General features: G+C 32.1%; 2 protein-coding genes across 2 annotated transcripts in view; one reads left to right on the forward strand and one right to left on the reverse strand.

Annotated features, from left to right (window-relative positions):
- Positions 1-20,389, forward strand: part of LOC125838794 (psbP domain-containing protein 5, chloroplastic) — a 222,491-nt gene that overhangs the window by 64,412 nt on the left and 137,690 nt on the right. The gene's annotated exons all lie outside the window — the stretch shown is intronic.
- On the reverse strand, positions 31-6,197 carry LOC125838789 (MLO-like protein 9). The gene is made up of 15 exons (XM_049517826.1): positions 5,828-6,197; positions 5,452-5,509; positions 5,099-5,358; positions 4,487-4,603; positions 4,279-4,336; positions 2,366-2,451; positions 1,868-1,942; positions 1,687-1,775; positions 1,517-1,566; positions 1,391-1,431; positions 1,143-1,316; positions 904-939; positions 753-820; positions 599-659; positions 31-375 (listed from the first exon to the last, which is right to left on the reverse strand). Exons 1-15 carry the CDS (start codon positions 5,951-5,953, stop codon positions 76-78), a joined length of 1,599 nt encoding a protein of 532 aa, XP_049373783.1. The 5' UTR covers positions 5,954-6,197; the 3' UTR covers positions 31-75.

Raw genomic sequence — 20,389 nt, forward strand, 5'->3', positions numbered from 1 at the left:
CATCAATGTATGTATGTACTCTTCATTTTTTCCTTTCTATGAGACATGAGTTATCTCTGCTTGTTGTTGTGTCAATCAAAGACCTGTAAGTAGGTCAGGGTTCGCGGGAGGCTTTTCCTCTGGAATGTCAACGCTAGCAACAATGTTGGCTGTCTGATTAGAGGACAACGGCTCTACTTGAGACATTTTTCTTCTTGATCCGAGACCACCTTTTGTACTCGGGGAAGTTTCAGGTGATTCCCCTGGACTCCCTAATTTTCGTGTTTCTATTGGTCCAGGCTTTGTAGGTCTCCTCTTTTTTGCATTCTTATGCCAATTCATTAGTGCCTTGGAAGTTTGATCATCAAATATTGATCTCTTCATGGTTGATCCCATCTAGAATGTCCAAATGAATGAAAACAAATCAGTTCACCATGTTTTGTACTTCTAGCATGGGATGTATCTACTCATTGAACATCCAAATGGTTAGCCTCCATGAACGTCAAATCACGAGTTAATTTCATGTATGATCACAGAGTTATCTAGTAGTAGTAAATCCATGAAACTAGTTTTGTTAGCTAATCATAATGAATCTGCAACATAAGGGAAAAAGAGTTACCTGGGTAACAAGTGCATACAGTGGAAGTGTAATGTAGCTGCACAAAATCTGAACACCTAACCTGACAAAGCATCCTTTTCATCAGATAAATTGAGAGTATTGTTATGACACTTGAAAAACTTAACACACTGAAGATAAGTATTTGTTCAATTACCCGATAGCAACTCTCAATAAGGCGAGGTAAAAATTATCGTGAAAACAGGAATGGAGCCCAAATTCATACTGCAGAGCATGGTATGCCATTATGTTAAACGAAGTAGTAGATATGAAGGAATTGAAAAGAAAGATTGAAAAAGTTTACTTACTGTTATCCAAAGGAAATAAGTTATCTCGAAAGCATTCTGCATCACATAAAGGAAACGATTAAGCTTAATATTTGCTTCCAAGTTCAAACAAGTTCCACATTGATTGTCTCCTCTATACCTTTGTGTTTACCCAGATTATATACAACCTTACTTATATCACTCATTATTATTTTTCTAAGATGCACATACAGGGGACGTGTGTGAGAGTCTAAGAGGCGGAGAAAGCAAGAAATGAGTACCTGAAAGAGGGTGAGATGGACAAGATGAAGAATTAGAGTGGGCTTTCCAAACCAAAAATTTCTATCTGAAACTTGAACAAGAGGTATGCCTTGGACTACAGCATGTCTTTCTTGAATTTCAAGAGCCATCTGAGCTATAATTGCTTGAAGTTTTGTGCCAACTGCTAAGATTATCTTTAACCAATCCAGTGGTTAGTTCTTTCTTCAAAACTTTAACGAAATGGAAAACAAGTAAATGAAATTCTTACAACTAAAGGCAGTATGGACAGCCAAAACATAGCTTGCCATCCTGAAAGGACAGTATTTGTATTGGTAGTTAGAGCTAGTTTTTTTTTACAATTAGAGATAATATGTATCAAGGTCGTTAACATTACCGTGGACATTCAACAGAAGATAAACAACTGCAGAAAACCATAGCAATGAACTGCAAATGTATAACAACGACGATAAATAATTAGATACCTCTAGCTAGTACAAAGTAGCACATGATCAAAACCTGAGAAGATTGAGTAATTTGTTTCAGTTTTAGTCGAAAGACACGTACTTGATTCCCACAATAACCTTGAAATCATCTTCCAAGGATCTTTTTATGTACTTTTGAAAATTAAACTTACTTCCAGGTGCTAAATGGACCTGCAACAAGAGGAAAACAATAAAACTAGATATATTTTTCTGTCCTATAAAAGACATAATTTGATTTGAAACCTTCAATTTGTGAACCTCACCGTGATGAAACCGTGGCGCATGGTCAAGTAGTCAGCTTTCCTAACTGACCTGAAAAATTGCCTAAAAAAGCACACCTGCAAATTTTGGGGAACTAGTTAGAAAAGAAGAAACAACAATGGTTGTAATACAACATTTCACTTGTTACATTCCATGTTATATTACTATATCACCAACTAATTCCCCCCTAATTTCTGGGGTCTATCGGAAACAACCTCTCTAGTCTCTAACTCACAAAAGTTAAGGTCAAATTTTCCTTAGGAGATGGCATTCTTTTAACTAGAACACACAAATGTGATTTCCATGCTTATGGCGAGGATGGCTAGAAGAATGTGAAAATCATATCAAATTCGTTATAGAACGAAACTCATTGAAGCTTTAAATTGAAAAACAACAGGCTCTTAATATCACAGGCAAACCTATCAAAGACCCCATTCTTCCCAAAATATTGAAAAATATGCAAATAAAAGCAGAAGGCAGATGCTTTAATTTTTTCTTACACTGTAGAAAATGATTGGGGTGGTTCCAAAACTCGTATTATCCCTAACAAAAGATGTCTCCTTGGTAAGCCTGAATCTTGAGGCATCTGCATAGAAATGTCATATAAGAAATATAGATTAAATCCCTCTTGGTTAAATGTGAAACGTAAAAGATATTGTATAAACATGAAAACTAATTCTTAATCACTTTTGCCTGAGTGCTTGGTCTTCACAAAATTTAACAATAGTAGAGGATAACTATATGAACTTCACCATATCGTAAGACAAGAGCAGAAGAGTCACATGGATAGAACCAAACATGCACCTAATAATTACGAAATTTCAAGAATAATTTTTCTCAACTCTCCCTTTAATCTTGAAGTTTCTTTTCAACTACAAGTCCTTGATCTCAATTTTTCGAAAATCTTCAACTTTATCAAGAAAATCATACATCAGATTTATCTCCATATTTCTATGCAGCCTTCAACTTGACAACTTCTAAAGTTGAATTTTCAAGTTCTTGCTTGATGCTACTATCAAAATACCATAGACTAAAAGTATCCTTATCGTCCTCCTTTGGTGTTAGCAACAAAATTGTCTCTCTTCAATATTACTATGACACTCTCATGAGTAATAAACAAATTTATGAAAATTATAGCATTCATATTGATATTTGTCACCTATTTTTATTTGCTTCTTGCTAGTTGTTAGAGTGGGTTGGAATCCCCCATTGGTTGGGGATGAACTGATGGTCCGCGTATATGGACTTTGGCAACCCTCCCCTCATGATCTAGTTTTGGGGTTGAGTTAAGCCCAGATACTGTATCTTTACATGGTATGAGAGCCAGGTCCATCCTCGTTTGGACTCTTGGTCCACACTCCAGTTGAGCCTGGGAATGATGGAGTGTTAGAGTGGGTTAGAGTACACATTGATTGGGGAATGAACTGATGGTCTGATTAAATGGACTTGATAAATTCTCCCCCTATGATCTAACTTTTGATTCGAGTGGTGTCATATTTTTACACTAGTAACTATGACTGCTTCCTCTTCCAGTTATGACCATGACTTTTTGATGATTATTGGTTTTTCTCTTCATTGTTGGATTGTTACAATTACATCTTCCTCTTCCTCATCCACATCTTCTGTGGATCTTTTCACCTCATTCATCCTTCGAAGTTGCTCTTCTCAAGGAACGAAGGATCTTCATGAACGACTTCTACTTTATCTGAACCATATCTCTTCAATTTATTCACAAGGCCTTCACCCTTGAACAATAATCCAAATTTCATTTGAGTTCTCTCATTTTCAAAGCTCCAAAATACCTACCCCTTGAGAATTGAAACCTTACCTTCTTGACCTTGTCTACTAATTAGAGAGAATTTTGCAAAACCTCCCAAGCTTCGTTTGAGGTGGTTGCAGTGGCCACCTTCTCAAACATAGTATCATCCAAATCTTGATGGATGAGAGTGAGGCTCGTTGTTTCTTTTTCCTTTTCTTTGCCAAAATATCCTTCTCATATCGGATTTCTGTAATCCCTGTTCCACTATTGCCCACACAGCCAAGTATTACTTTCATGCAAAGACACTAATGTTCTTTTGACACCACGAAATTAGAAACCAAGTGGTCCATCTCCCTATATTTTCAGCACTCTTTGCAACTCGATTGCCAAATGACAAGTTCAAAGGAGTATTTATAGGTTCATAGGTGCCGACAAATTCTTCTCAACTCACTGATCGCATTCAAAACACGAAATTCACACACTTAAATCACATAGATATCCTAAAAGTCAGACCAAAGTCCAAACATGCTTCTATAGTATTTCAAGATTAGGCTTTCCTGACAATAAATTACCTCATTAACTCTCTCGTGCCTGCGTAAAATTAGGCCAAAGACAAAGCAAAATGAATTAAATCATGAAGATTTCACACCATACCATTGGATGCTTCATACTCATGCTCAACTTGCCTTTCCCATTCCTTCCACTCACGAATCTGCATATTTGAAATAGAATGATCATTTCTTGCCTCTAAAGTAATGCTCAAGTATTTAGTACAAGCGCATAAGTACTGGAATTAATATTTCAAGGGTGTCCACGGTTAACTTTTGTGCTTGTCACACTGAAAATGCCGAAAAAATCTCACCTTTAATCTTCCGAGCAGCATTGTTATGGCACTGTAAATAACGTGGAAGACGGCTAAAAAGAATATGAAAATGTGCAGCTGATGCAAACCATGGGTGGATATAAGTGGAACTTGTCCCTGTCAATGTGGTTACTGTTAGCCTGTAAATCTTCGAGTAACATTTATTCAAGAAATCTAAACAAAACGAATAACGAGTTCAAAATATAAGTCTAGAACCTTCTTGAACTAAATCAAAATAAATATTGTGACCAATAAGTCAAGCTTTATAGAAGCAGAAAACGGGGTTCAAACGCCAACTAAGTAAGGCTTGTCATACATAATACACAATCAGGTCACCTAAAAGATAGCTATAGGTAACAAACTTTTTTTTTTTGATAATTGTGGTATCTGGGCCAGCTTGTGCTCACCTCGACTAATTCGACGGTATACCTGCCACTTCCCACCAACAACATGTACCAAGTAATTCTGTCCACCAAGGCTAAGACAGATGGGAAGAATCACCTAGTGTTTTACAACATGTTAAAGTAAATACTAATGTATATAGACTACAGCTACGCTTCAATCCCAAGTCAAGCTGGGGTCGATTATATGAATCCTCAAAAAGGTACTCACCGGCCTGCAGGTTTCTGCAGGACTATCAGCTGCTAATATCCTATGGTCTGATAGAAGCCTTCGATGAGCTTCTCCGGTACCAGGTGGTTGATGATGACCTTGTCCAGGTGCATGATGTCCTCCTCCATATCCCAAACGTGCGTGTTGTTGGGCAGGGCATGGCAACATTGTGTCTGCAACCCTTTCAGGTATGCATATTCGCGATATGTAATTTTGTCCGAACGTCAGAAGCAACGATATAAAACCAAGAACCATAAGCTCTACAAACAAAAAATAATCCATTGTCAAGGAAGGAAATCACTAATTAACTAAACCCCCAAATTCAATAATTATTACAAAAGCCCTTAATTTACCAGCCTTAATCTTCTCCAATGCTTCCACCAATGCACTTTTTCGTCTCCTCTCAAATGTCTGTATCCACAAGAACGTAACCAATTAATTTTCACCAAGACATTCATCATCTACTGTATATACATAATTATTTTATTTTTCTAGTTATCATTTTCCCACGAAACGAATTCAAATGAACCCCTTCCACCCTTCTAGCTCTCTGCCCCTGGCTAGAGGTCATGGTGTAATTTGAACACGTCATTTTACGTGTCCAAATCTTCAGTAATCCAATTCAAAATTATTGGCTTGATTAATTCAAATTCGCGCCCTCCTTTCAACAACATCTCCTAGGACCACAACATTTTAAAAAAAAAAACTTGTTACCTAAATAAAAATTACCTGTCCAACTTTATGAAGAACCTTTTCCAATAAAATGGAAATAAGAACAATAACAGCACAAACCAAAGCCACAGCCCATGTAGGTGTTTGATCTAATTCCCTTGAACTTGCATCTCCTCCAGCCATTTTTTCTTCGTATTATTATTACAATTTATTTTATAAAAAATTCCGCTATTTACACAACTTTATGAATAGATCTCATGGGAAAAAGCTCTAAAAAGTTTGTTAATGGAAGCCAAAAAAATCCAGTTACATTTGTTGAGCCTAGTAACATGGACCGGTTCAGTGAGGAAAAAGGAAAAAAAAGAAAAGAAATAACAGAACTGAACCGGGTGAATTTGGGAAATAGACAAATGTGGGGAATATTGTATTGGTAGTTGGAATTGGGAGGATGGTTTAATTGTACATGTTAACCAGAGTATTAATAGGGATTTTGTTAGATTATGAAGCCATAATAATACCAAGTGTCTTAGAAAATTGAAGTAATTTATCGAGGACGATTATTTTAAAAAATTGTATCATATCAAGTTTCTGATTACTCTATGATGTATAATTAAAATTAATTAGACTTTTCAACATCATTTTGATTGTCTCAATTTCTTTTCGGTTTTATTGATGCGAGACATTCCATTTATCAGGAATAATGTGCTTGTAAGGAAAAAATCGTGTACAATATTGATACTATAAAATTGGATTTAAAATACTTAATGAATCGTCACAAATAACGTGTTATTGGCAAGTTACCGTCTTGAAAGTGATTTCAACCTTATTTCGATGCAAATCATTAAGGTTAATCACTCATCACGACCGGTCAATCTCCTATCATTGCAATCTCGTGCGTGAAGAGTTGCTCATGCTTCCCAAACGTCACACATTTTTTAGGTCATTAGTCAACATCTCCCTAGACAACAACTCTTTCAAACATGTGCACTCGTAACTGAAAGTTTATAATTGCACAAATATAATTGTTCAGAAATTCACATGGAAAGAAATCCAAGAAATGAGAGGGTGTTTTTTAAACAATCCAAACTAAAATCTAAAAGAAGAATAAAACCTTTTATTTATAATATTTTAAAAACTCTATATTCTTTTGCAGTGACTTAGGAATGCATTAATGCATTGAATCTCTTTTCCGTGATATCAAGTTTTTATTTTAATATCTCAAATTTTAATTAATTTGTTTTTTCACAAAATCCTTTTTATAACCACTTAAAAATTACTACTATATGCATGTATTACAAAGTTATAATTAAGATTTCAACTAATTAATTATTTCCTTATATAGTCATGACATTAGGAATAAAGTAAATTTTATTTTCAAATTTATAAGTTTTTAGTCAAATGAAAGTGAACTTTGTGTCATATTCTAAAATTTTGAATTAACATACTTAAAACTTATTATATAATAATAAGCTTTTATAGAAAAAGAACAAATGTATTATATCGCATCAAATGGTTAACATTATATTAACTTATAACAACTTTTCCCAAGTTCTATAATAAAATATTGGCCAATAACTAACTATAAATCATACACGTATCAGTAACTAGTTATACAATAAAAATAGTTTTTGAATGTATTTTAGTCTTGGAGACACATACCAATAACTAGTTATGAAAGTAGTATTTTTGAATGTCTTTTAGTCTTGGAGACACGTACCAGTAACTAGTTATACATTAAATATAGTATTTTTGAATGTCTTTTAGTCTTGGAGACATAAAGAAGATGCTTAGATAATTGAATGATCAACACCTAAATGAGTTTTGTGATACGTATTACAAATTACATCCATTTGAAATAAATGTTTAAAGAAAGATAAAAAGTTTCCTACACAAGATGTTTGACGAGCATTCAAATTTTAAAAAATCATTTAGGTGTTGATTTAATTTGAATGCTCGTCAAACATTTGTGTAGGATTTTATGAGAGATTCAAATTAAAAAACTCATTCATTACACATAAAATCTCTCAACTTAACTACTATTTTCGTTTATGTGACTGAGTTCGGACTATAACATGTAATTTTCCTTTGGTCTTTTGCCATAATATAATTAATGAAAAAATTACTAGAATATTCAATTTAAGACTTTAATTTACATAATATTAATTTACTCTTTTTAGTTATAACATTATCATTTTAATTACAAATATTATACGACTTTTTTACCTATTTTTTTTTAGCTTAGTGGGCTGATTTTATGTGATTCATAATTTGTTGTTTTTACTTTTTTGATTTTCAATTACAACTATAATTGGTAACATTATTTTCCCCCCTTTTTTTTCTCTTCCTTCCTTGATACAATTACACTTCTAAAAATATTTTTTCTCTCTCTTTAATTACGTTTTTTTTTTTTACTTTTAGAATTATATAATGATAAAAAATATATGATATAGAATGGTATAAACCTCTTGTTTTTCTTGATATTATTTAAGTGCAAAATTGGTCTATATAGTGGCAAAATTCTGTTAGGGGTTAAGCCGAATCCCCTTCGACAGAGGTTAAAATCATTTTTTATGTGTATATATAGTAGATGTCGAACCCCCCATTGATTAGTTCATGTGTTTAGTTCTTCATATTTTGAACCCCTTATTAAAAATTCTACCTCCGTCACTATATATATAGATTTAGAACCTCGTAGACATAAGGTAAGAGTTTGGCTTAGAGCTCGTTTGGATTGACTTTAACTTTTGATTTATGAGCCAAAAATCACAAGTTAAAATTTTAACTTATGTCTTTTGGCTTATTTTATCATTTAGCTTAAAATTAAGTGCTTAAAAGTATTTTTAAAATTTATCTAAACACTTCAAAAGTGCTTAAAAAACTATTTTGACTTAGAAACACTTCAAATCAGCCAAAATTAATACTCATGAATTATCACTTTATGCACCACAAGAATCAGGCAGGCAACACAATCAGCATTTTCATCAACCACACATGAACTGTTAAATTAAGGGTGTGTTTGGTATGAAGGAAAATGTTTTCCATGGAAAATGTTTTCCTGGAAAACAAGTTGATTTTTGACTTATTTTCTCATGTTTGGTTGGTGAGTAGAAAATATTTTCCGGAAAAGATTTTTAGTGTTTGATTTATGAATGAAAAATATTTTTGAGAAATATCTTTTATTTTTACTAGAGTAGAAAATAATTTTTGAAATTGAAAATATTTTTTAAAAACAAACTTAAATTTTTTTTGGGGTTGGGGGGGGGGGGTTGGTAAGGTGTGGGTGAGGGGGGGGGGGGGGGTCGAGGGTAGGAGTGAAAAATTGAAATTTTGAAGTTGAAAATATTTTTTAAAAACAAACTTAAATTTTTTTTTGTTTGGTGGGGGCTGGTAGGGGTGGGGGATGGGTGGGTGGGTCGAGGGTTGGGATGAAAAAATAAAATTTTGAAGTTGAAAATATTTTTTAAAAACAAACCTAAATTATTATTTTTGGGGGGGGGGGGGTTGCTGGTAGGGGGTGGGGGGGTCGAGGGTAGGGGTTAAAAAATGAAATTTTGAAATTGAAAATATTTTTTAAAAACAAACTTAGAATTATTTGGGGCGGTGTGGGGGGCTGGGTGGGTGGGGGGTCGAGGGAAGGGGTGAAAAAATGAAATTTTGAAATTGAAAATATTTTTTAAAAACAAACTTAATTTTTTTTTTTTGGGGGGGGGGGGGGGGGTCAAGGGTAGAGTGAAAAAATGAAATTTTGAAGTTGAAAATATTTTTTAAAAACAAACTTTAAAATTATTATTTTTGGGGTGGGGGGTAGGGGTAGGGGTAGGGGGTGGGGGGGTCGAGGGTAGGGTGAAGAAAATGAAATTTTGAAGTTGAAAATATTTTTTAAAAACAAACTTAATTTTTTTTGGGGGTAGGGGTGGCAGTAGGGGGTGGGTGGGTGGGTTGGGGGGGGGTCGAGTGTAGGGGTGAAAAATAAAATTTTGAAGTTGAAAATATTTTTTAAAAACAAACTCAATTTTTTTTGCGGTGGGGGGTGGGGGTGGGTTTCGAGGATCGGGATGAAAGAATAAAAATTTGAAGTTGAAAATATTTTTTAAAAACAAACTTAATTTTTTTTTCTTTTTGAAGGGGGTTGGGGGGTTGATAGGGGGGTTGATGGGGGGGGAGGGCAAGGGTAGTGGGTGGGGGGAAAAAAAATAAAAAATTGAAATTAGAAATATCTTTTAAAAATAATTTTTAATATTTTTTTGGGAGGGGGTGGGGGTAGGGGTGAGGGTGGGGTAAAAAAAATGAATTTAAAAACAAGCTTTAATTTATTTTTTTTTAGGGGGTGGTTGGGGGGCTGGTTTGAGGGTAGGGACAAAATAAATTGATTTTTTCAACAAAAATGTAATTGTAATTTGAAGTTGGAAGAGAGTTTTGGAAAATGTTTTTATTAAGTTTTGAAGGGAAGTCATTTTCCTTAAATTTGAGGAAAATGAATTGATTTGGAAAACATTTTTCAAACATTTAACCCTACCAAACATGAGAAAATTGGAACTCAATAATTCATAAAAAACACACCCTAAGTTTCAGCCTAATTCACCGTCAAAAATTAATTCAAAGAAAGGAGGATTGCCAAAGTCTTATAAAAAACTCAATAATTCATTCACAAATGTAGAACTTTCCATTCATGTGGAATAATATGCAACTATTATGAAAAATACCATAATATTGCTACTGAATTTGAATTAAAATTAGACAGTGAATCGTCACAAACACTCTATTATAAAAAATTATTGTATTAAAAGCGATTTCGACCTCATTATAATGCAAGTCACTGAGGTTGGTCACTTTCGTATCACAACATTTTCAAACACACGCATTTGTGACTGAAAGTTCTTGGCAATAATGCCTCACAAATTCAAATCCAAATAATAGGAAATAATTTCTTGGCAAAAAAAAAAAAAAGAAGAAGGAAAAACATGTACTTAAATATTAGTATCCTTCGATTTAAATAAACATGTAGTGAAATGAGACAATAACAAATATCCCTAAAGTGAAAAACTCTTAAACTAAAGATAACAATAAATTAAATTCAAGTATTTTTTTCTTCAAAATTCACTCCTTTATCCCCTTTCTAGATGCAAAGCTATAAAGTTATTCTTCTAAAGATTACTTCATTCAATATTTATTTTCATAGACAAGTAAAATTAAATGATTTAGAACAATTGAGTTTAATATATATATAACCTATGGGGTAGGTATATGTACTAATTAACTAGAGATAAAAACTTAACCTATTTTTTTTCCACTCATTTGAATAATTCAAACTAAAATCTAAACAAAAGAAGAATAAAACCTTATATTTATGATAATTTGTAGACTCTATATTATATACAATAAAATATCATTTTAAAGTTTTTTTAATACAAAAAAAATATAATCTTCTTTTCCTTTATAGTGACTTAAGAATGTATTAAATCTCTTTTCTATAATATCAAATTTTTATTTCGCCATCTTAAGTTCTAATTAATTTTAATTCTTCACAAAAATCCTCTTATATCCACTAAAAAATTATTACTATGTGTATTACAAAGTTACAATTAAAATTTAAAAATTAATTAATTCCTTACACAATCATGACATTAGGAAATAATAAATTTTATTTTCAAATTTATAAGCTTTTGATTAAATGAAAGTAGAACTTTGTCTTATATTTTAAAACTTTGAAGTAAATTATTTGAAACTTATTATATAGTAATGAGATTTTTGAGAACAAGAACAAATGTATTGTATTGCATCAAATGGTTAACCTTTATATTAACTTATAACAATAATTGCCAAGCTATATAATAAATACTCACTTTTCATACAAAGATATAAACCATATACATACTAATAACTAGTTATATAATAAAATTAATATTTTTTAAATAAGCCAACAATTTTTTTTTCAAGGAATGGGACCTTGAATTCTTTTGGATTTAAAACCACACTTTTAGCATGTTTTATAAAAAATAATATAAAAAAAAAAAAACATAAAAAACGGAACTGGAACTAAAAAAAAAAAAAAACTGAAACTAAAAAAGTAAAACGCTAGTCAGGGGATTCGAACCCTGGACGTCATGCTTAGTTTTGAATGAACTTGCCGCTAGGCTATCTCGTTTTCCTTGTCATTGAGAGGGTTCAAGATATATATATTCACATAAATACAAAAAAATTATCTTATATATACAGTGTAATTTTTTATCGAGGAGATTCGGGTGAACCCCTGTGGGTCCGCCCCTGATGGGGAGGGTTGAAGTTTATCACCCTCCCATGTTGATTCAATTACTAAAGCATCTTCTGTAGTTGAACTTCCAGGTTGATTCAATTACTAAAGCATCTTCTGGATGCCTTAGTCATAAAAACTTTTATTTGTTTAATATAGATTTTTTTAGATGATCATTTTTCATTTTTAAAACTTAATATAATTTTATGCTTATACTTATGATTACACTTGTGCAACTAAATAATACATTTGTAATTACACTATAACAAATAAACTAGGTTGTACAATTTCAATTACCAATGGCTTTCTACACAGACACTTAAGAAAATGATTTTTCTTATTTTTAAGCGATCTGTATTCTTAGAGAAAATGTTCTCCAAAAATTTATCTGATCAAATATGAAAAAATAAGGAAACATTATATATTACTCCGTAGCATATCATAAGACTTTTAACATATTTGACCACTGGATCAAAAATAATTATAACCGCTAGTCAATATATCAAAAACATATTTCCTAATTGTTACTCCCTCTGTCCCTAATTACTTGTCCACTTTTGAATTGACACACCTATTAAAAAACAATAATTGACATAGTGAGTTTATCATTTTACCTCTATTAATTATGAAGTGGGTGAATTAAAAAATTAAGATTTTCAAGAAGTTCTATCATTTTTAAAGTAATTAATTGAGAGTATAAAGGTAAAAAAAAGTTGTCCTTTCTTGATTTGTCAAAATGGATAAGTAATTAGGGATAACTAGAAAAGAAAAAAATAGACAAATAGTTAAGGACAACTAAAAAAGGAAAAATAGATAAGTAATTAAGAACATAGAGAGAGTATTATTTAAAACTTCACGCGTGCCCTATTTGGCACGAAATTTAATATGTACCCATTTTTCTTTAACTTATTTATAGCCGATATTAATTAACTTCGGGAAGACTATTCACTACTCAACAATATTTTTATAATATCTATTTTTTTTAACTTCTTCTCGGTTTCATTCTCTTATTGTAGATTTTAGATTACCAAATATCATTTATCCATCGAATTGATTTTGTTTTGCTTGATATGAAACACACAACCCACGATTGTTGAAAAACTTAAAATAAATGCGTGTTATTGAAAAGTTCGAAAACAATTGCAAACCACCATTATGTTAAAATTACAAATTAGGTAAACCCCCACTACTATTTGCCGTTACAACGATTTCAGAGACTAGTATGCCGCAATTAATTTGTTGCAGTTGCAGTTGAATAGCGGCGATTTTAACTTTCGAATTTTCAACAAATAATTCTATTTTGATTTCGTTAGGGTTGATACTACGCCAATTATTTTTATAAAATTTTAGTGCTTCATTTTAGTATTCAATTTTGGTAGAGGTTGTAGTTTATATAATTAAGCTACAACTAATCTTCAATTTAATCAAGTAATTAAACCAATACATTTATAATCATAATTATATCAATAAAATATTTCATAATTAAAAAATACAAAGATTTAATTAAATCATGAAGTATTACCGTAGACTTTCTTTAAACCAAAAGAACATAATAACAGCCTTGCTTGTTAATCTGTGGGGAATACATTTTCCGATTCTGTTTCAATTCCTACTGAATTCAGCGAAAAGGAAACTAACACAAAATTTACGTTTCAGTTTCTGCATATTGCAGTTCAAGGAGTATTCTGGTCTTCAACGTCAATTTGTAGTAAGAAGGTACTTTAGACACATTGCTTAACAACTTCAAATTAGGTCTGAGCTTTTGCATTACGTAATTTGCTAGAGAAGTTTGCTGTCAACTGTACTAAAGATGCTTTGCAATAGCACACACTTCACTGAAGCTAGCTAACCGAATACATGTAGCCACCTAGTTGAAAAACTGTAATGTACTACAGTACTGTTATAAACCTCTGTTTTGTTTAGTTGGTTTCCAAGATATATACTATATTAGAAGTACTCAAATATCTAGGGTTTTGACAAAAAGAATAGTTTCTATAAAAGATCAGAAACATAACACATTCTACAAATCTTGTAGTTTCTATAGATGAGTATATGCAACACCCCAACTTGGAGATCGGGAAATGCCCATCCCTATTTTGTCTATGAGGGAAGATTAACAGCACATAGAAACATCTGAGTTACTAGCTTTCAGACAAAATGACTTCAATAGCATGGCATACACACTATTTTCTTCTGGAAAGACATGCATAAAAAAATACAAGGACAAAAAATATGAGGCATGTTAACCAACTTAAGTTCCTGGTGCAAGCCTAAAGAAAATGTTATGTTACCCTTAAATAAACAAACAAGAATAGGATAACATGGTATAAAACAAAAATACTAACAAGTTAAGACTTATCCTATGGCCTTCTTCAATATAAGACTCGTCATCATCAAGTATGAGACAAGGTTCCTATTACCTTCTGCAGGACATGTAATACTCGTATTAGAGATCATGTCCTATAAAATAGATCAGAGATCATGTCATAGTGTTTTCTCTCCACACACCTCAAAAACTCCACTTGAACCTCAACTTAACATCAAATTTTAAAATTCAAGGTTCTACATAGTAATTCCAGAACAACAAGGTTCTATCTAGCAATTCCAGAACAACTTCAGTCTCTAAAGCAAACAACAATATAGAGAAATATGTTAATTTGTCCACTCCTAGTAAATTCAACATTTATTAGAAAAGATCATTGAAATTGAATAGAACTATACGTGAAACAAAGTGCATGTGAGCACTGAAGAGTCAAATATTTGAAGTCACACCCGTACTAGTTAAATACTCTAAGGAGTCCTTCTAGCAGGAAAGACTTGGAAATTCCAAAGTGATGCACCACCATTTTAAGGCTCTTCCTCTCAATGTATTTGAGGCTACTTTGCTTATAAATATCGATCAACTCAAAGGCAGACAATTAATATTACTTCACTTTGCTTCTTTGATTTACGTGCATTAAATTTTTGAACTTCGAGAAACAATGCATTTTAAAACAGAAATATGCCAAAGGATGAAACATGACAACTTAGCTACAAAAATTTGTATGTTGCTTAAAGGCAAAAGCCCTTCCCTTCAAAAAACAATGCATTGCATACCTTTTTCTGAATTGCTTCGCAATTTCTTTGGATTAGTCACCAACGTGTTAATTATCAACTGAAGATCGTAGTGCTGCCCATGAACTCCTATCATCTTGGTCTAATGGATCTTCACTAGATACAATAGCAAAATCATTGAACTCCTTATAAAGTTCACAGAGGCTCTGAGTATCAAATACATGTGTTCCATCATTTGGTTGTTTCTTAAAATTGAGATCATATTGGCACTCTTTGTCAAGAACTCAGATGCTGCTAAATCCATGTCAATTTTGATCTACACCAATTTTTCAATGAGAAAGCCATATCTTTCGAAAATAAAATAGTGTAATGAACTGCAAGGCCAAAAAGAAAGTGACCTTGCCAGTGAAACTAGCTCTTCCATGTTATCCTGGACATTTGGAGTGAATCCACCCTCATCACCAACCTTGCATGCATCTTGCCCATAATTTACTTTGATAATTCCGTAAGTGTAAACTGTTATCCTATAAAGGGTGGGCAGTCAGAACAATGGCTGATTTGAGATAGTGAAAAAATTGAAAAATTAACACATTTTTTTGTAGTGAAAGTGAAAAAATTAATACACTAACCTCGAGCAGCGTAACTACAAGACCCTGCATTAATGACAGACATGGACTTGTTCCTTGGCATTGACATCAACCGCCTTTGCAGCAACAAAATCAGTAACTCGAGCTCCAAAATCACCCCTCTCTGAACAAAACTTCTATTTCGTGTGTCATAAACCTTTCAATGAGAATAAAAAACTCAACCTACCCATATAAACCGTTGGGAAAAAATTGAAACAAATTTTAAAGATGCTGAAATTTCTTTTAACAACTATTTGTTAGATGTTGAAAAAGAATACTTGGTAGTGGAAGCTGTGCTTGTTCACTTTTCATGCTGAAAGACACGAATACCTTGTTTTGATACTAAAACCAAGCCACATGGTAAAAAAATCCCAAATGAAAGCACAAGTACTCTTCTCTTTTTCACAATTAACCAAAGAATTTAACAACAATACCCATGAGTTCTACTTAACAATAGATAACCGATATTCAAGGTGAATATTAAGGAAATGTAGTTTCTAATGTTACCCATCCTCTCTACCCAGCTTCTAAATTAAATACTACTAATAGGTTTGAACCTTATTTTATACAATCACAAACCTAAATAGCTTCAGAATAACTTTTCTCAGCAAGAAAAATTTAATGAGAATCTCAGTAATGGGAGGTGTGGAATCCAAACCAAGATTAATTGTCATCATCACAATAATACTGGCCAATAACAAACGAAAACTGAACTTTGTATAGAGTTCCACACATACAAAAACTCACCCTACACAAACAAACATGAAGATAACTAAACGAGTTCCACAAATTCAAAAGCTTCAACATTGACGTTTTCCAAAAATATCACTTAACTACACATGAGAAGCCCCAATTCAGCAAATAAACAGAGAAATCCAAATTCGACGGAGAAGATCCAAAACAACAGTGAGATAAAATAAAATCCTACATGAAATTCAAAGCACACACATAGGAGTTTACACAAAACTAAAAAATGGTGAAGATGGAAACGCCAATTGCAGAAAACAGAAAATGAAAGGTATATTATGAACAGACAAATACCAAATTCAAGCTTCCATGGTCCGAATTGAAGAACTTCGAGTAAAGGATCAAAATCATAATTTATGTTTGAGTTAAGAATCAAAGTTAGCATAGATCACTAATATTCCTTCATATAGTACATATTTAGTATTCTTTCAAAATTCCGTTTGATTTTTTAACGGGATTTTTTTTTTGCACCATGAGAAAGTTTCCCCCAAAACTCAGTTTTTCTTGTCCCTCCAAATTCCTTATCAAATCAATTCTATTTTTTCTTCCCTTTCTTCTTCGATCAAACCCTATAGTCAAAATTTTATTCTAAATTTTATTAAAGCTTAGTCGATTCTTGGAAGCAACGTAGCCATGTTGTTAAGGCACACCAATGACAGAGAGTCAATTCCTACTTATGGTGGATTAGTTTTTTGATCATTATTATTGCTTTTGCAAATTCATGTATTTTGTACATGTAATTTGGTAGAAAGATTAATATAAAAATGGATCAACTTATATCGTATATATATTAGAGAAGAAGAGTGACAGAAGAAAAGTACAGGAAAAATGACAATCTACAATGAAAAGACTTGTTAGCGTTGGCAAGATTCGAAAAAAAAATCCTACGATGAGTACAATTATAAAAGAACATACAACTAGTTTGTCACTTGTTTTTATAAATACTAAAATAACTATATGTATATTTGTAGTGATTCTTGGAAGGAATTTCCTTCAAGTAGCTCAAAATTTCCTTCAATTTTTTTATTTTTGTTTGTATAAAAGGAAAATCAAAGTTGTGGAATTAAGGATGAATCTACGGAGAAGAAGGGGAAAATCTGATTTTCACCAAGTGAAAACAGATTTATTGAAGAAGACAACAAGATTTGATTTGCAATGGTGAAAACAAAATTATCAGGTTTATATTTTCTCACGTGCAAAGAAAGGTTCTGTTAAAAAATAGACAGATGTTTGGAAATATACTAAAAGTGTACCAATTCTTGAAACAAGGAGGACTATTAATGCTCCATGTTAAAAGACAAAAACTACTTTGATTCTTAACTCAAACATAAAGGACGATTTTGATCCTTTTCTCGAAGAACTTCACCCGATTTTGGAGACTGGCGAATGAGAGAGAGAAAAGTGCAAGTAGATTTGGAATGAGAAACGAGAGATAATTAAATAAACGGAAAAGGGTCAAAAATACCCTTAAACTATTCAAAATAGCTCATATTTACCCTTAAACTATATTTCGGCTCAAATCTACCCTTCCCGTCAAACTAATGGGTCAAAAGTACTCTTCTTATTAACGGAAGTTGTTAAATGTCATGTGGATGCCACATAAGCACCAACAGGGTTCCACTGCCACGTAGACTAATAAAATCCATAATATCTAATTTTCCCCTCATTTCTCTTAAGACACGATTTCATTCATTTCCCCTAATTTTCCCCCCATTTCGCCATTTTCCTTATAAATGATTTCAAATCAGATCCGTCAAATTTAAAGCATTGAGACCACAATGACATCTTCTTGCATACGATTTCTCAAGTGAAGATTCCGACATCATTTCGAAATCTATGTCAACTTCGAAATCCAGCCACGAAATGAAGAAATCTGTGAAATTGTTTCTTACCCTAGCCGAGAAATGAGAGGAAAGGGGTGAGGTGAAATCATTTCTAAGGGAAATGGAGAAATGAGGGGAAAATTAGGGGAAATGGGTGAAATCGTATTGGGGGAAAATTAGATATTAGGGGAAAATTATTAGTCTACGTGGAAGTGGGAAATGTTTGGGCCTTATGTGGCATACAATGTGGCATCCACATGACATTTAACAACTTCCGTTAATAAGAAGGGTACTTTTGACCCAATAGTTTGATGGGATGGGTAAATTTGAGCCGAAATATAGTTTAAGGGTAAATATGAGCTATTTTCAATAGTTTAGAGGTATTTTTGAGCCTTTCCGTTAAATAAAAGGTGTCAAATAAGTCTCCATTTTGTTTTTGGTGATATTCACTTAGTCAAAGAGGATTAAATGAAAAGTGGGTTTGATTAGAGTAATTAAAAACTTTGGGGCGTAGATTAATATTTCGAATATTTTAAAAAGTTTTTTTTTTTAATTTTTTTTTTTTTAAACCTTTCCCTTCATTATCTTTTCAATCTTTCTTCTCTTTTCTTAGCACTTGCAAAATGAGTTTTTTTTTAATTTGTGGTAGCAACATTTTGTGATTTAGAACTGAAATATCCCTTTATTATAAAAATGACTCATATATATACTATCGTTATATAAATGACCTAAAAATACTCTTTTCGTCTAATGAAATTTTAAAAATTAATTATAATTTAATCCATATATGAGTATATTTGATTTTTCTAGCAATGTTCATGGGTATATTTAATCTTTCTCACACGTGGAATTTAGCAAGTTATTACATCTATAAAACTTTGTCAAGACCACAAGTTCTTTAAAAATAAAGCTGGCCTCGACAAATCATATCATACTTTTAAGAAAAAAAATGTTCAATTTTTGGTTCACAAGACCATGTTGTAGATAAAAAATATTTGAAGTTTGTCAAACTCTAATTAACACAAATTTTTGCAACTTTAGTGGCACATATATATGTCTAAAGTTGTTCCCAAAGTGGTTTTACTTGCAAAAAATTTAACTTCGGACACGAATTAAATAACAATTCCAAAAATAAGTATTTCTGCATTTCATTTATTATTATTTTGATAGAGAATTATATTAAGTAAAAATCACAATATTATATGCATGTGCTACCTTGAAGAAATTACCATACTATACCTAAACAAACGTATAGCAGCAAAATATGAATATGTCCTTTCAATCTAGGAAATTATCTACGTATATAAGTTTATTTTATGTCAAACAAAAACAGCCCATTATTCCTCGAAGATAACATAGTTCATCTCTGGTTATTCCATAACAAATAAAATTCTCAGATTTTTCTTTTGGTGTTAGAAAGTGGCTTCTTTATTTGGAATTATTTTGTAGAAAGACGAGGTTAAAATTGAGTGATTTTATTGATGCAATTGAAGATACATGATGTCATATTGCGTAATTTTATTTATTTGAGTGACTATTAAAGAAATGTGCATAAAAATAACGGAACAAGAAAAAAAATAAAAGAATAGAAGGGAAATTGCTTATAGTACAATGTTAGGGAAGTCAGATTTAAATCCAGTGAATTGAAAAAAACTAGTGCCACGCTCTCCTCGATCGCTAGCGTGCAAGCATACGCAAATCCCATCAAAATCCAATAAAACAAATTAATAAAGCATGTTTTAAAATTTCAGTCAAATATTGATGGCGGATCAAAAGTGCTTTTTAAATTGATTAGTCGGATATAAATAATTCTCATCAAAAGTACTTTTATAAGTTGATTTTAGAAGCTTCACCAAATAGATTATAGATACAATTTTAACAAAAGCGTTGTGTTTTACTTTATAATGTCTATTGTCTCGACAGGTTGTTTTTGTAGTCTTAATAACTATGACTCAAGAGGGCTCGTATGAGAGATCATGGATACCCTCTATAGTCATGATCGACATGTGATAATAAATGACTTAAGAGCCTGTTTGGATTAATTTAAAAAATTGACTTACAAACCATTTAAGTTTGACTTTTTATTTTTTGACTCAAAAAACTATTTTTTTAAGTCAAT

This window comes from Solanum verrucosum, unplaced genomic scaffold, assembly GCF_900185275.1.
Source record: "Solanum verrucosum unplaced genomic scaffold, falcon-dt-bn FXZP01000182.1, whole genome shotgun sequence".
Classification (NCBI taxonomy): Eukaryota; Viridiplantae; Streptophyta; class Magnoliopsida; order Solanales; family Solanaceae; genus Solanum; species Solanum verrucosum.

Bases quoted from the DNA above. Each gene is read 5' to 3' on its own strand.
- LOC125838789 (XM_049517826.1), bottom strand. From the start codon at position 5,953: ATGGCTGGAGGAGATGCAAGTTCAAGGGAATTAGATCAAACACCTACA. The intron at 5,359-5,451 runs GTAAATTAAGGG...TTTTGTTTGTAG, and splicing joins ATTGGAGAAGATTAAGGCTG to AGCTTATGGTTCTTGGTTTT. The intron at 1,317-1,390 runs GTAAGAATTTCA...GATTGGTTAAAG, and splicing joins TGTCCATACTGCCTTTAGTT to ATAATCTTAGCAGTTGGCAC.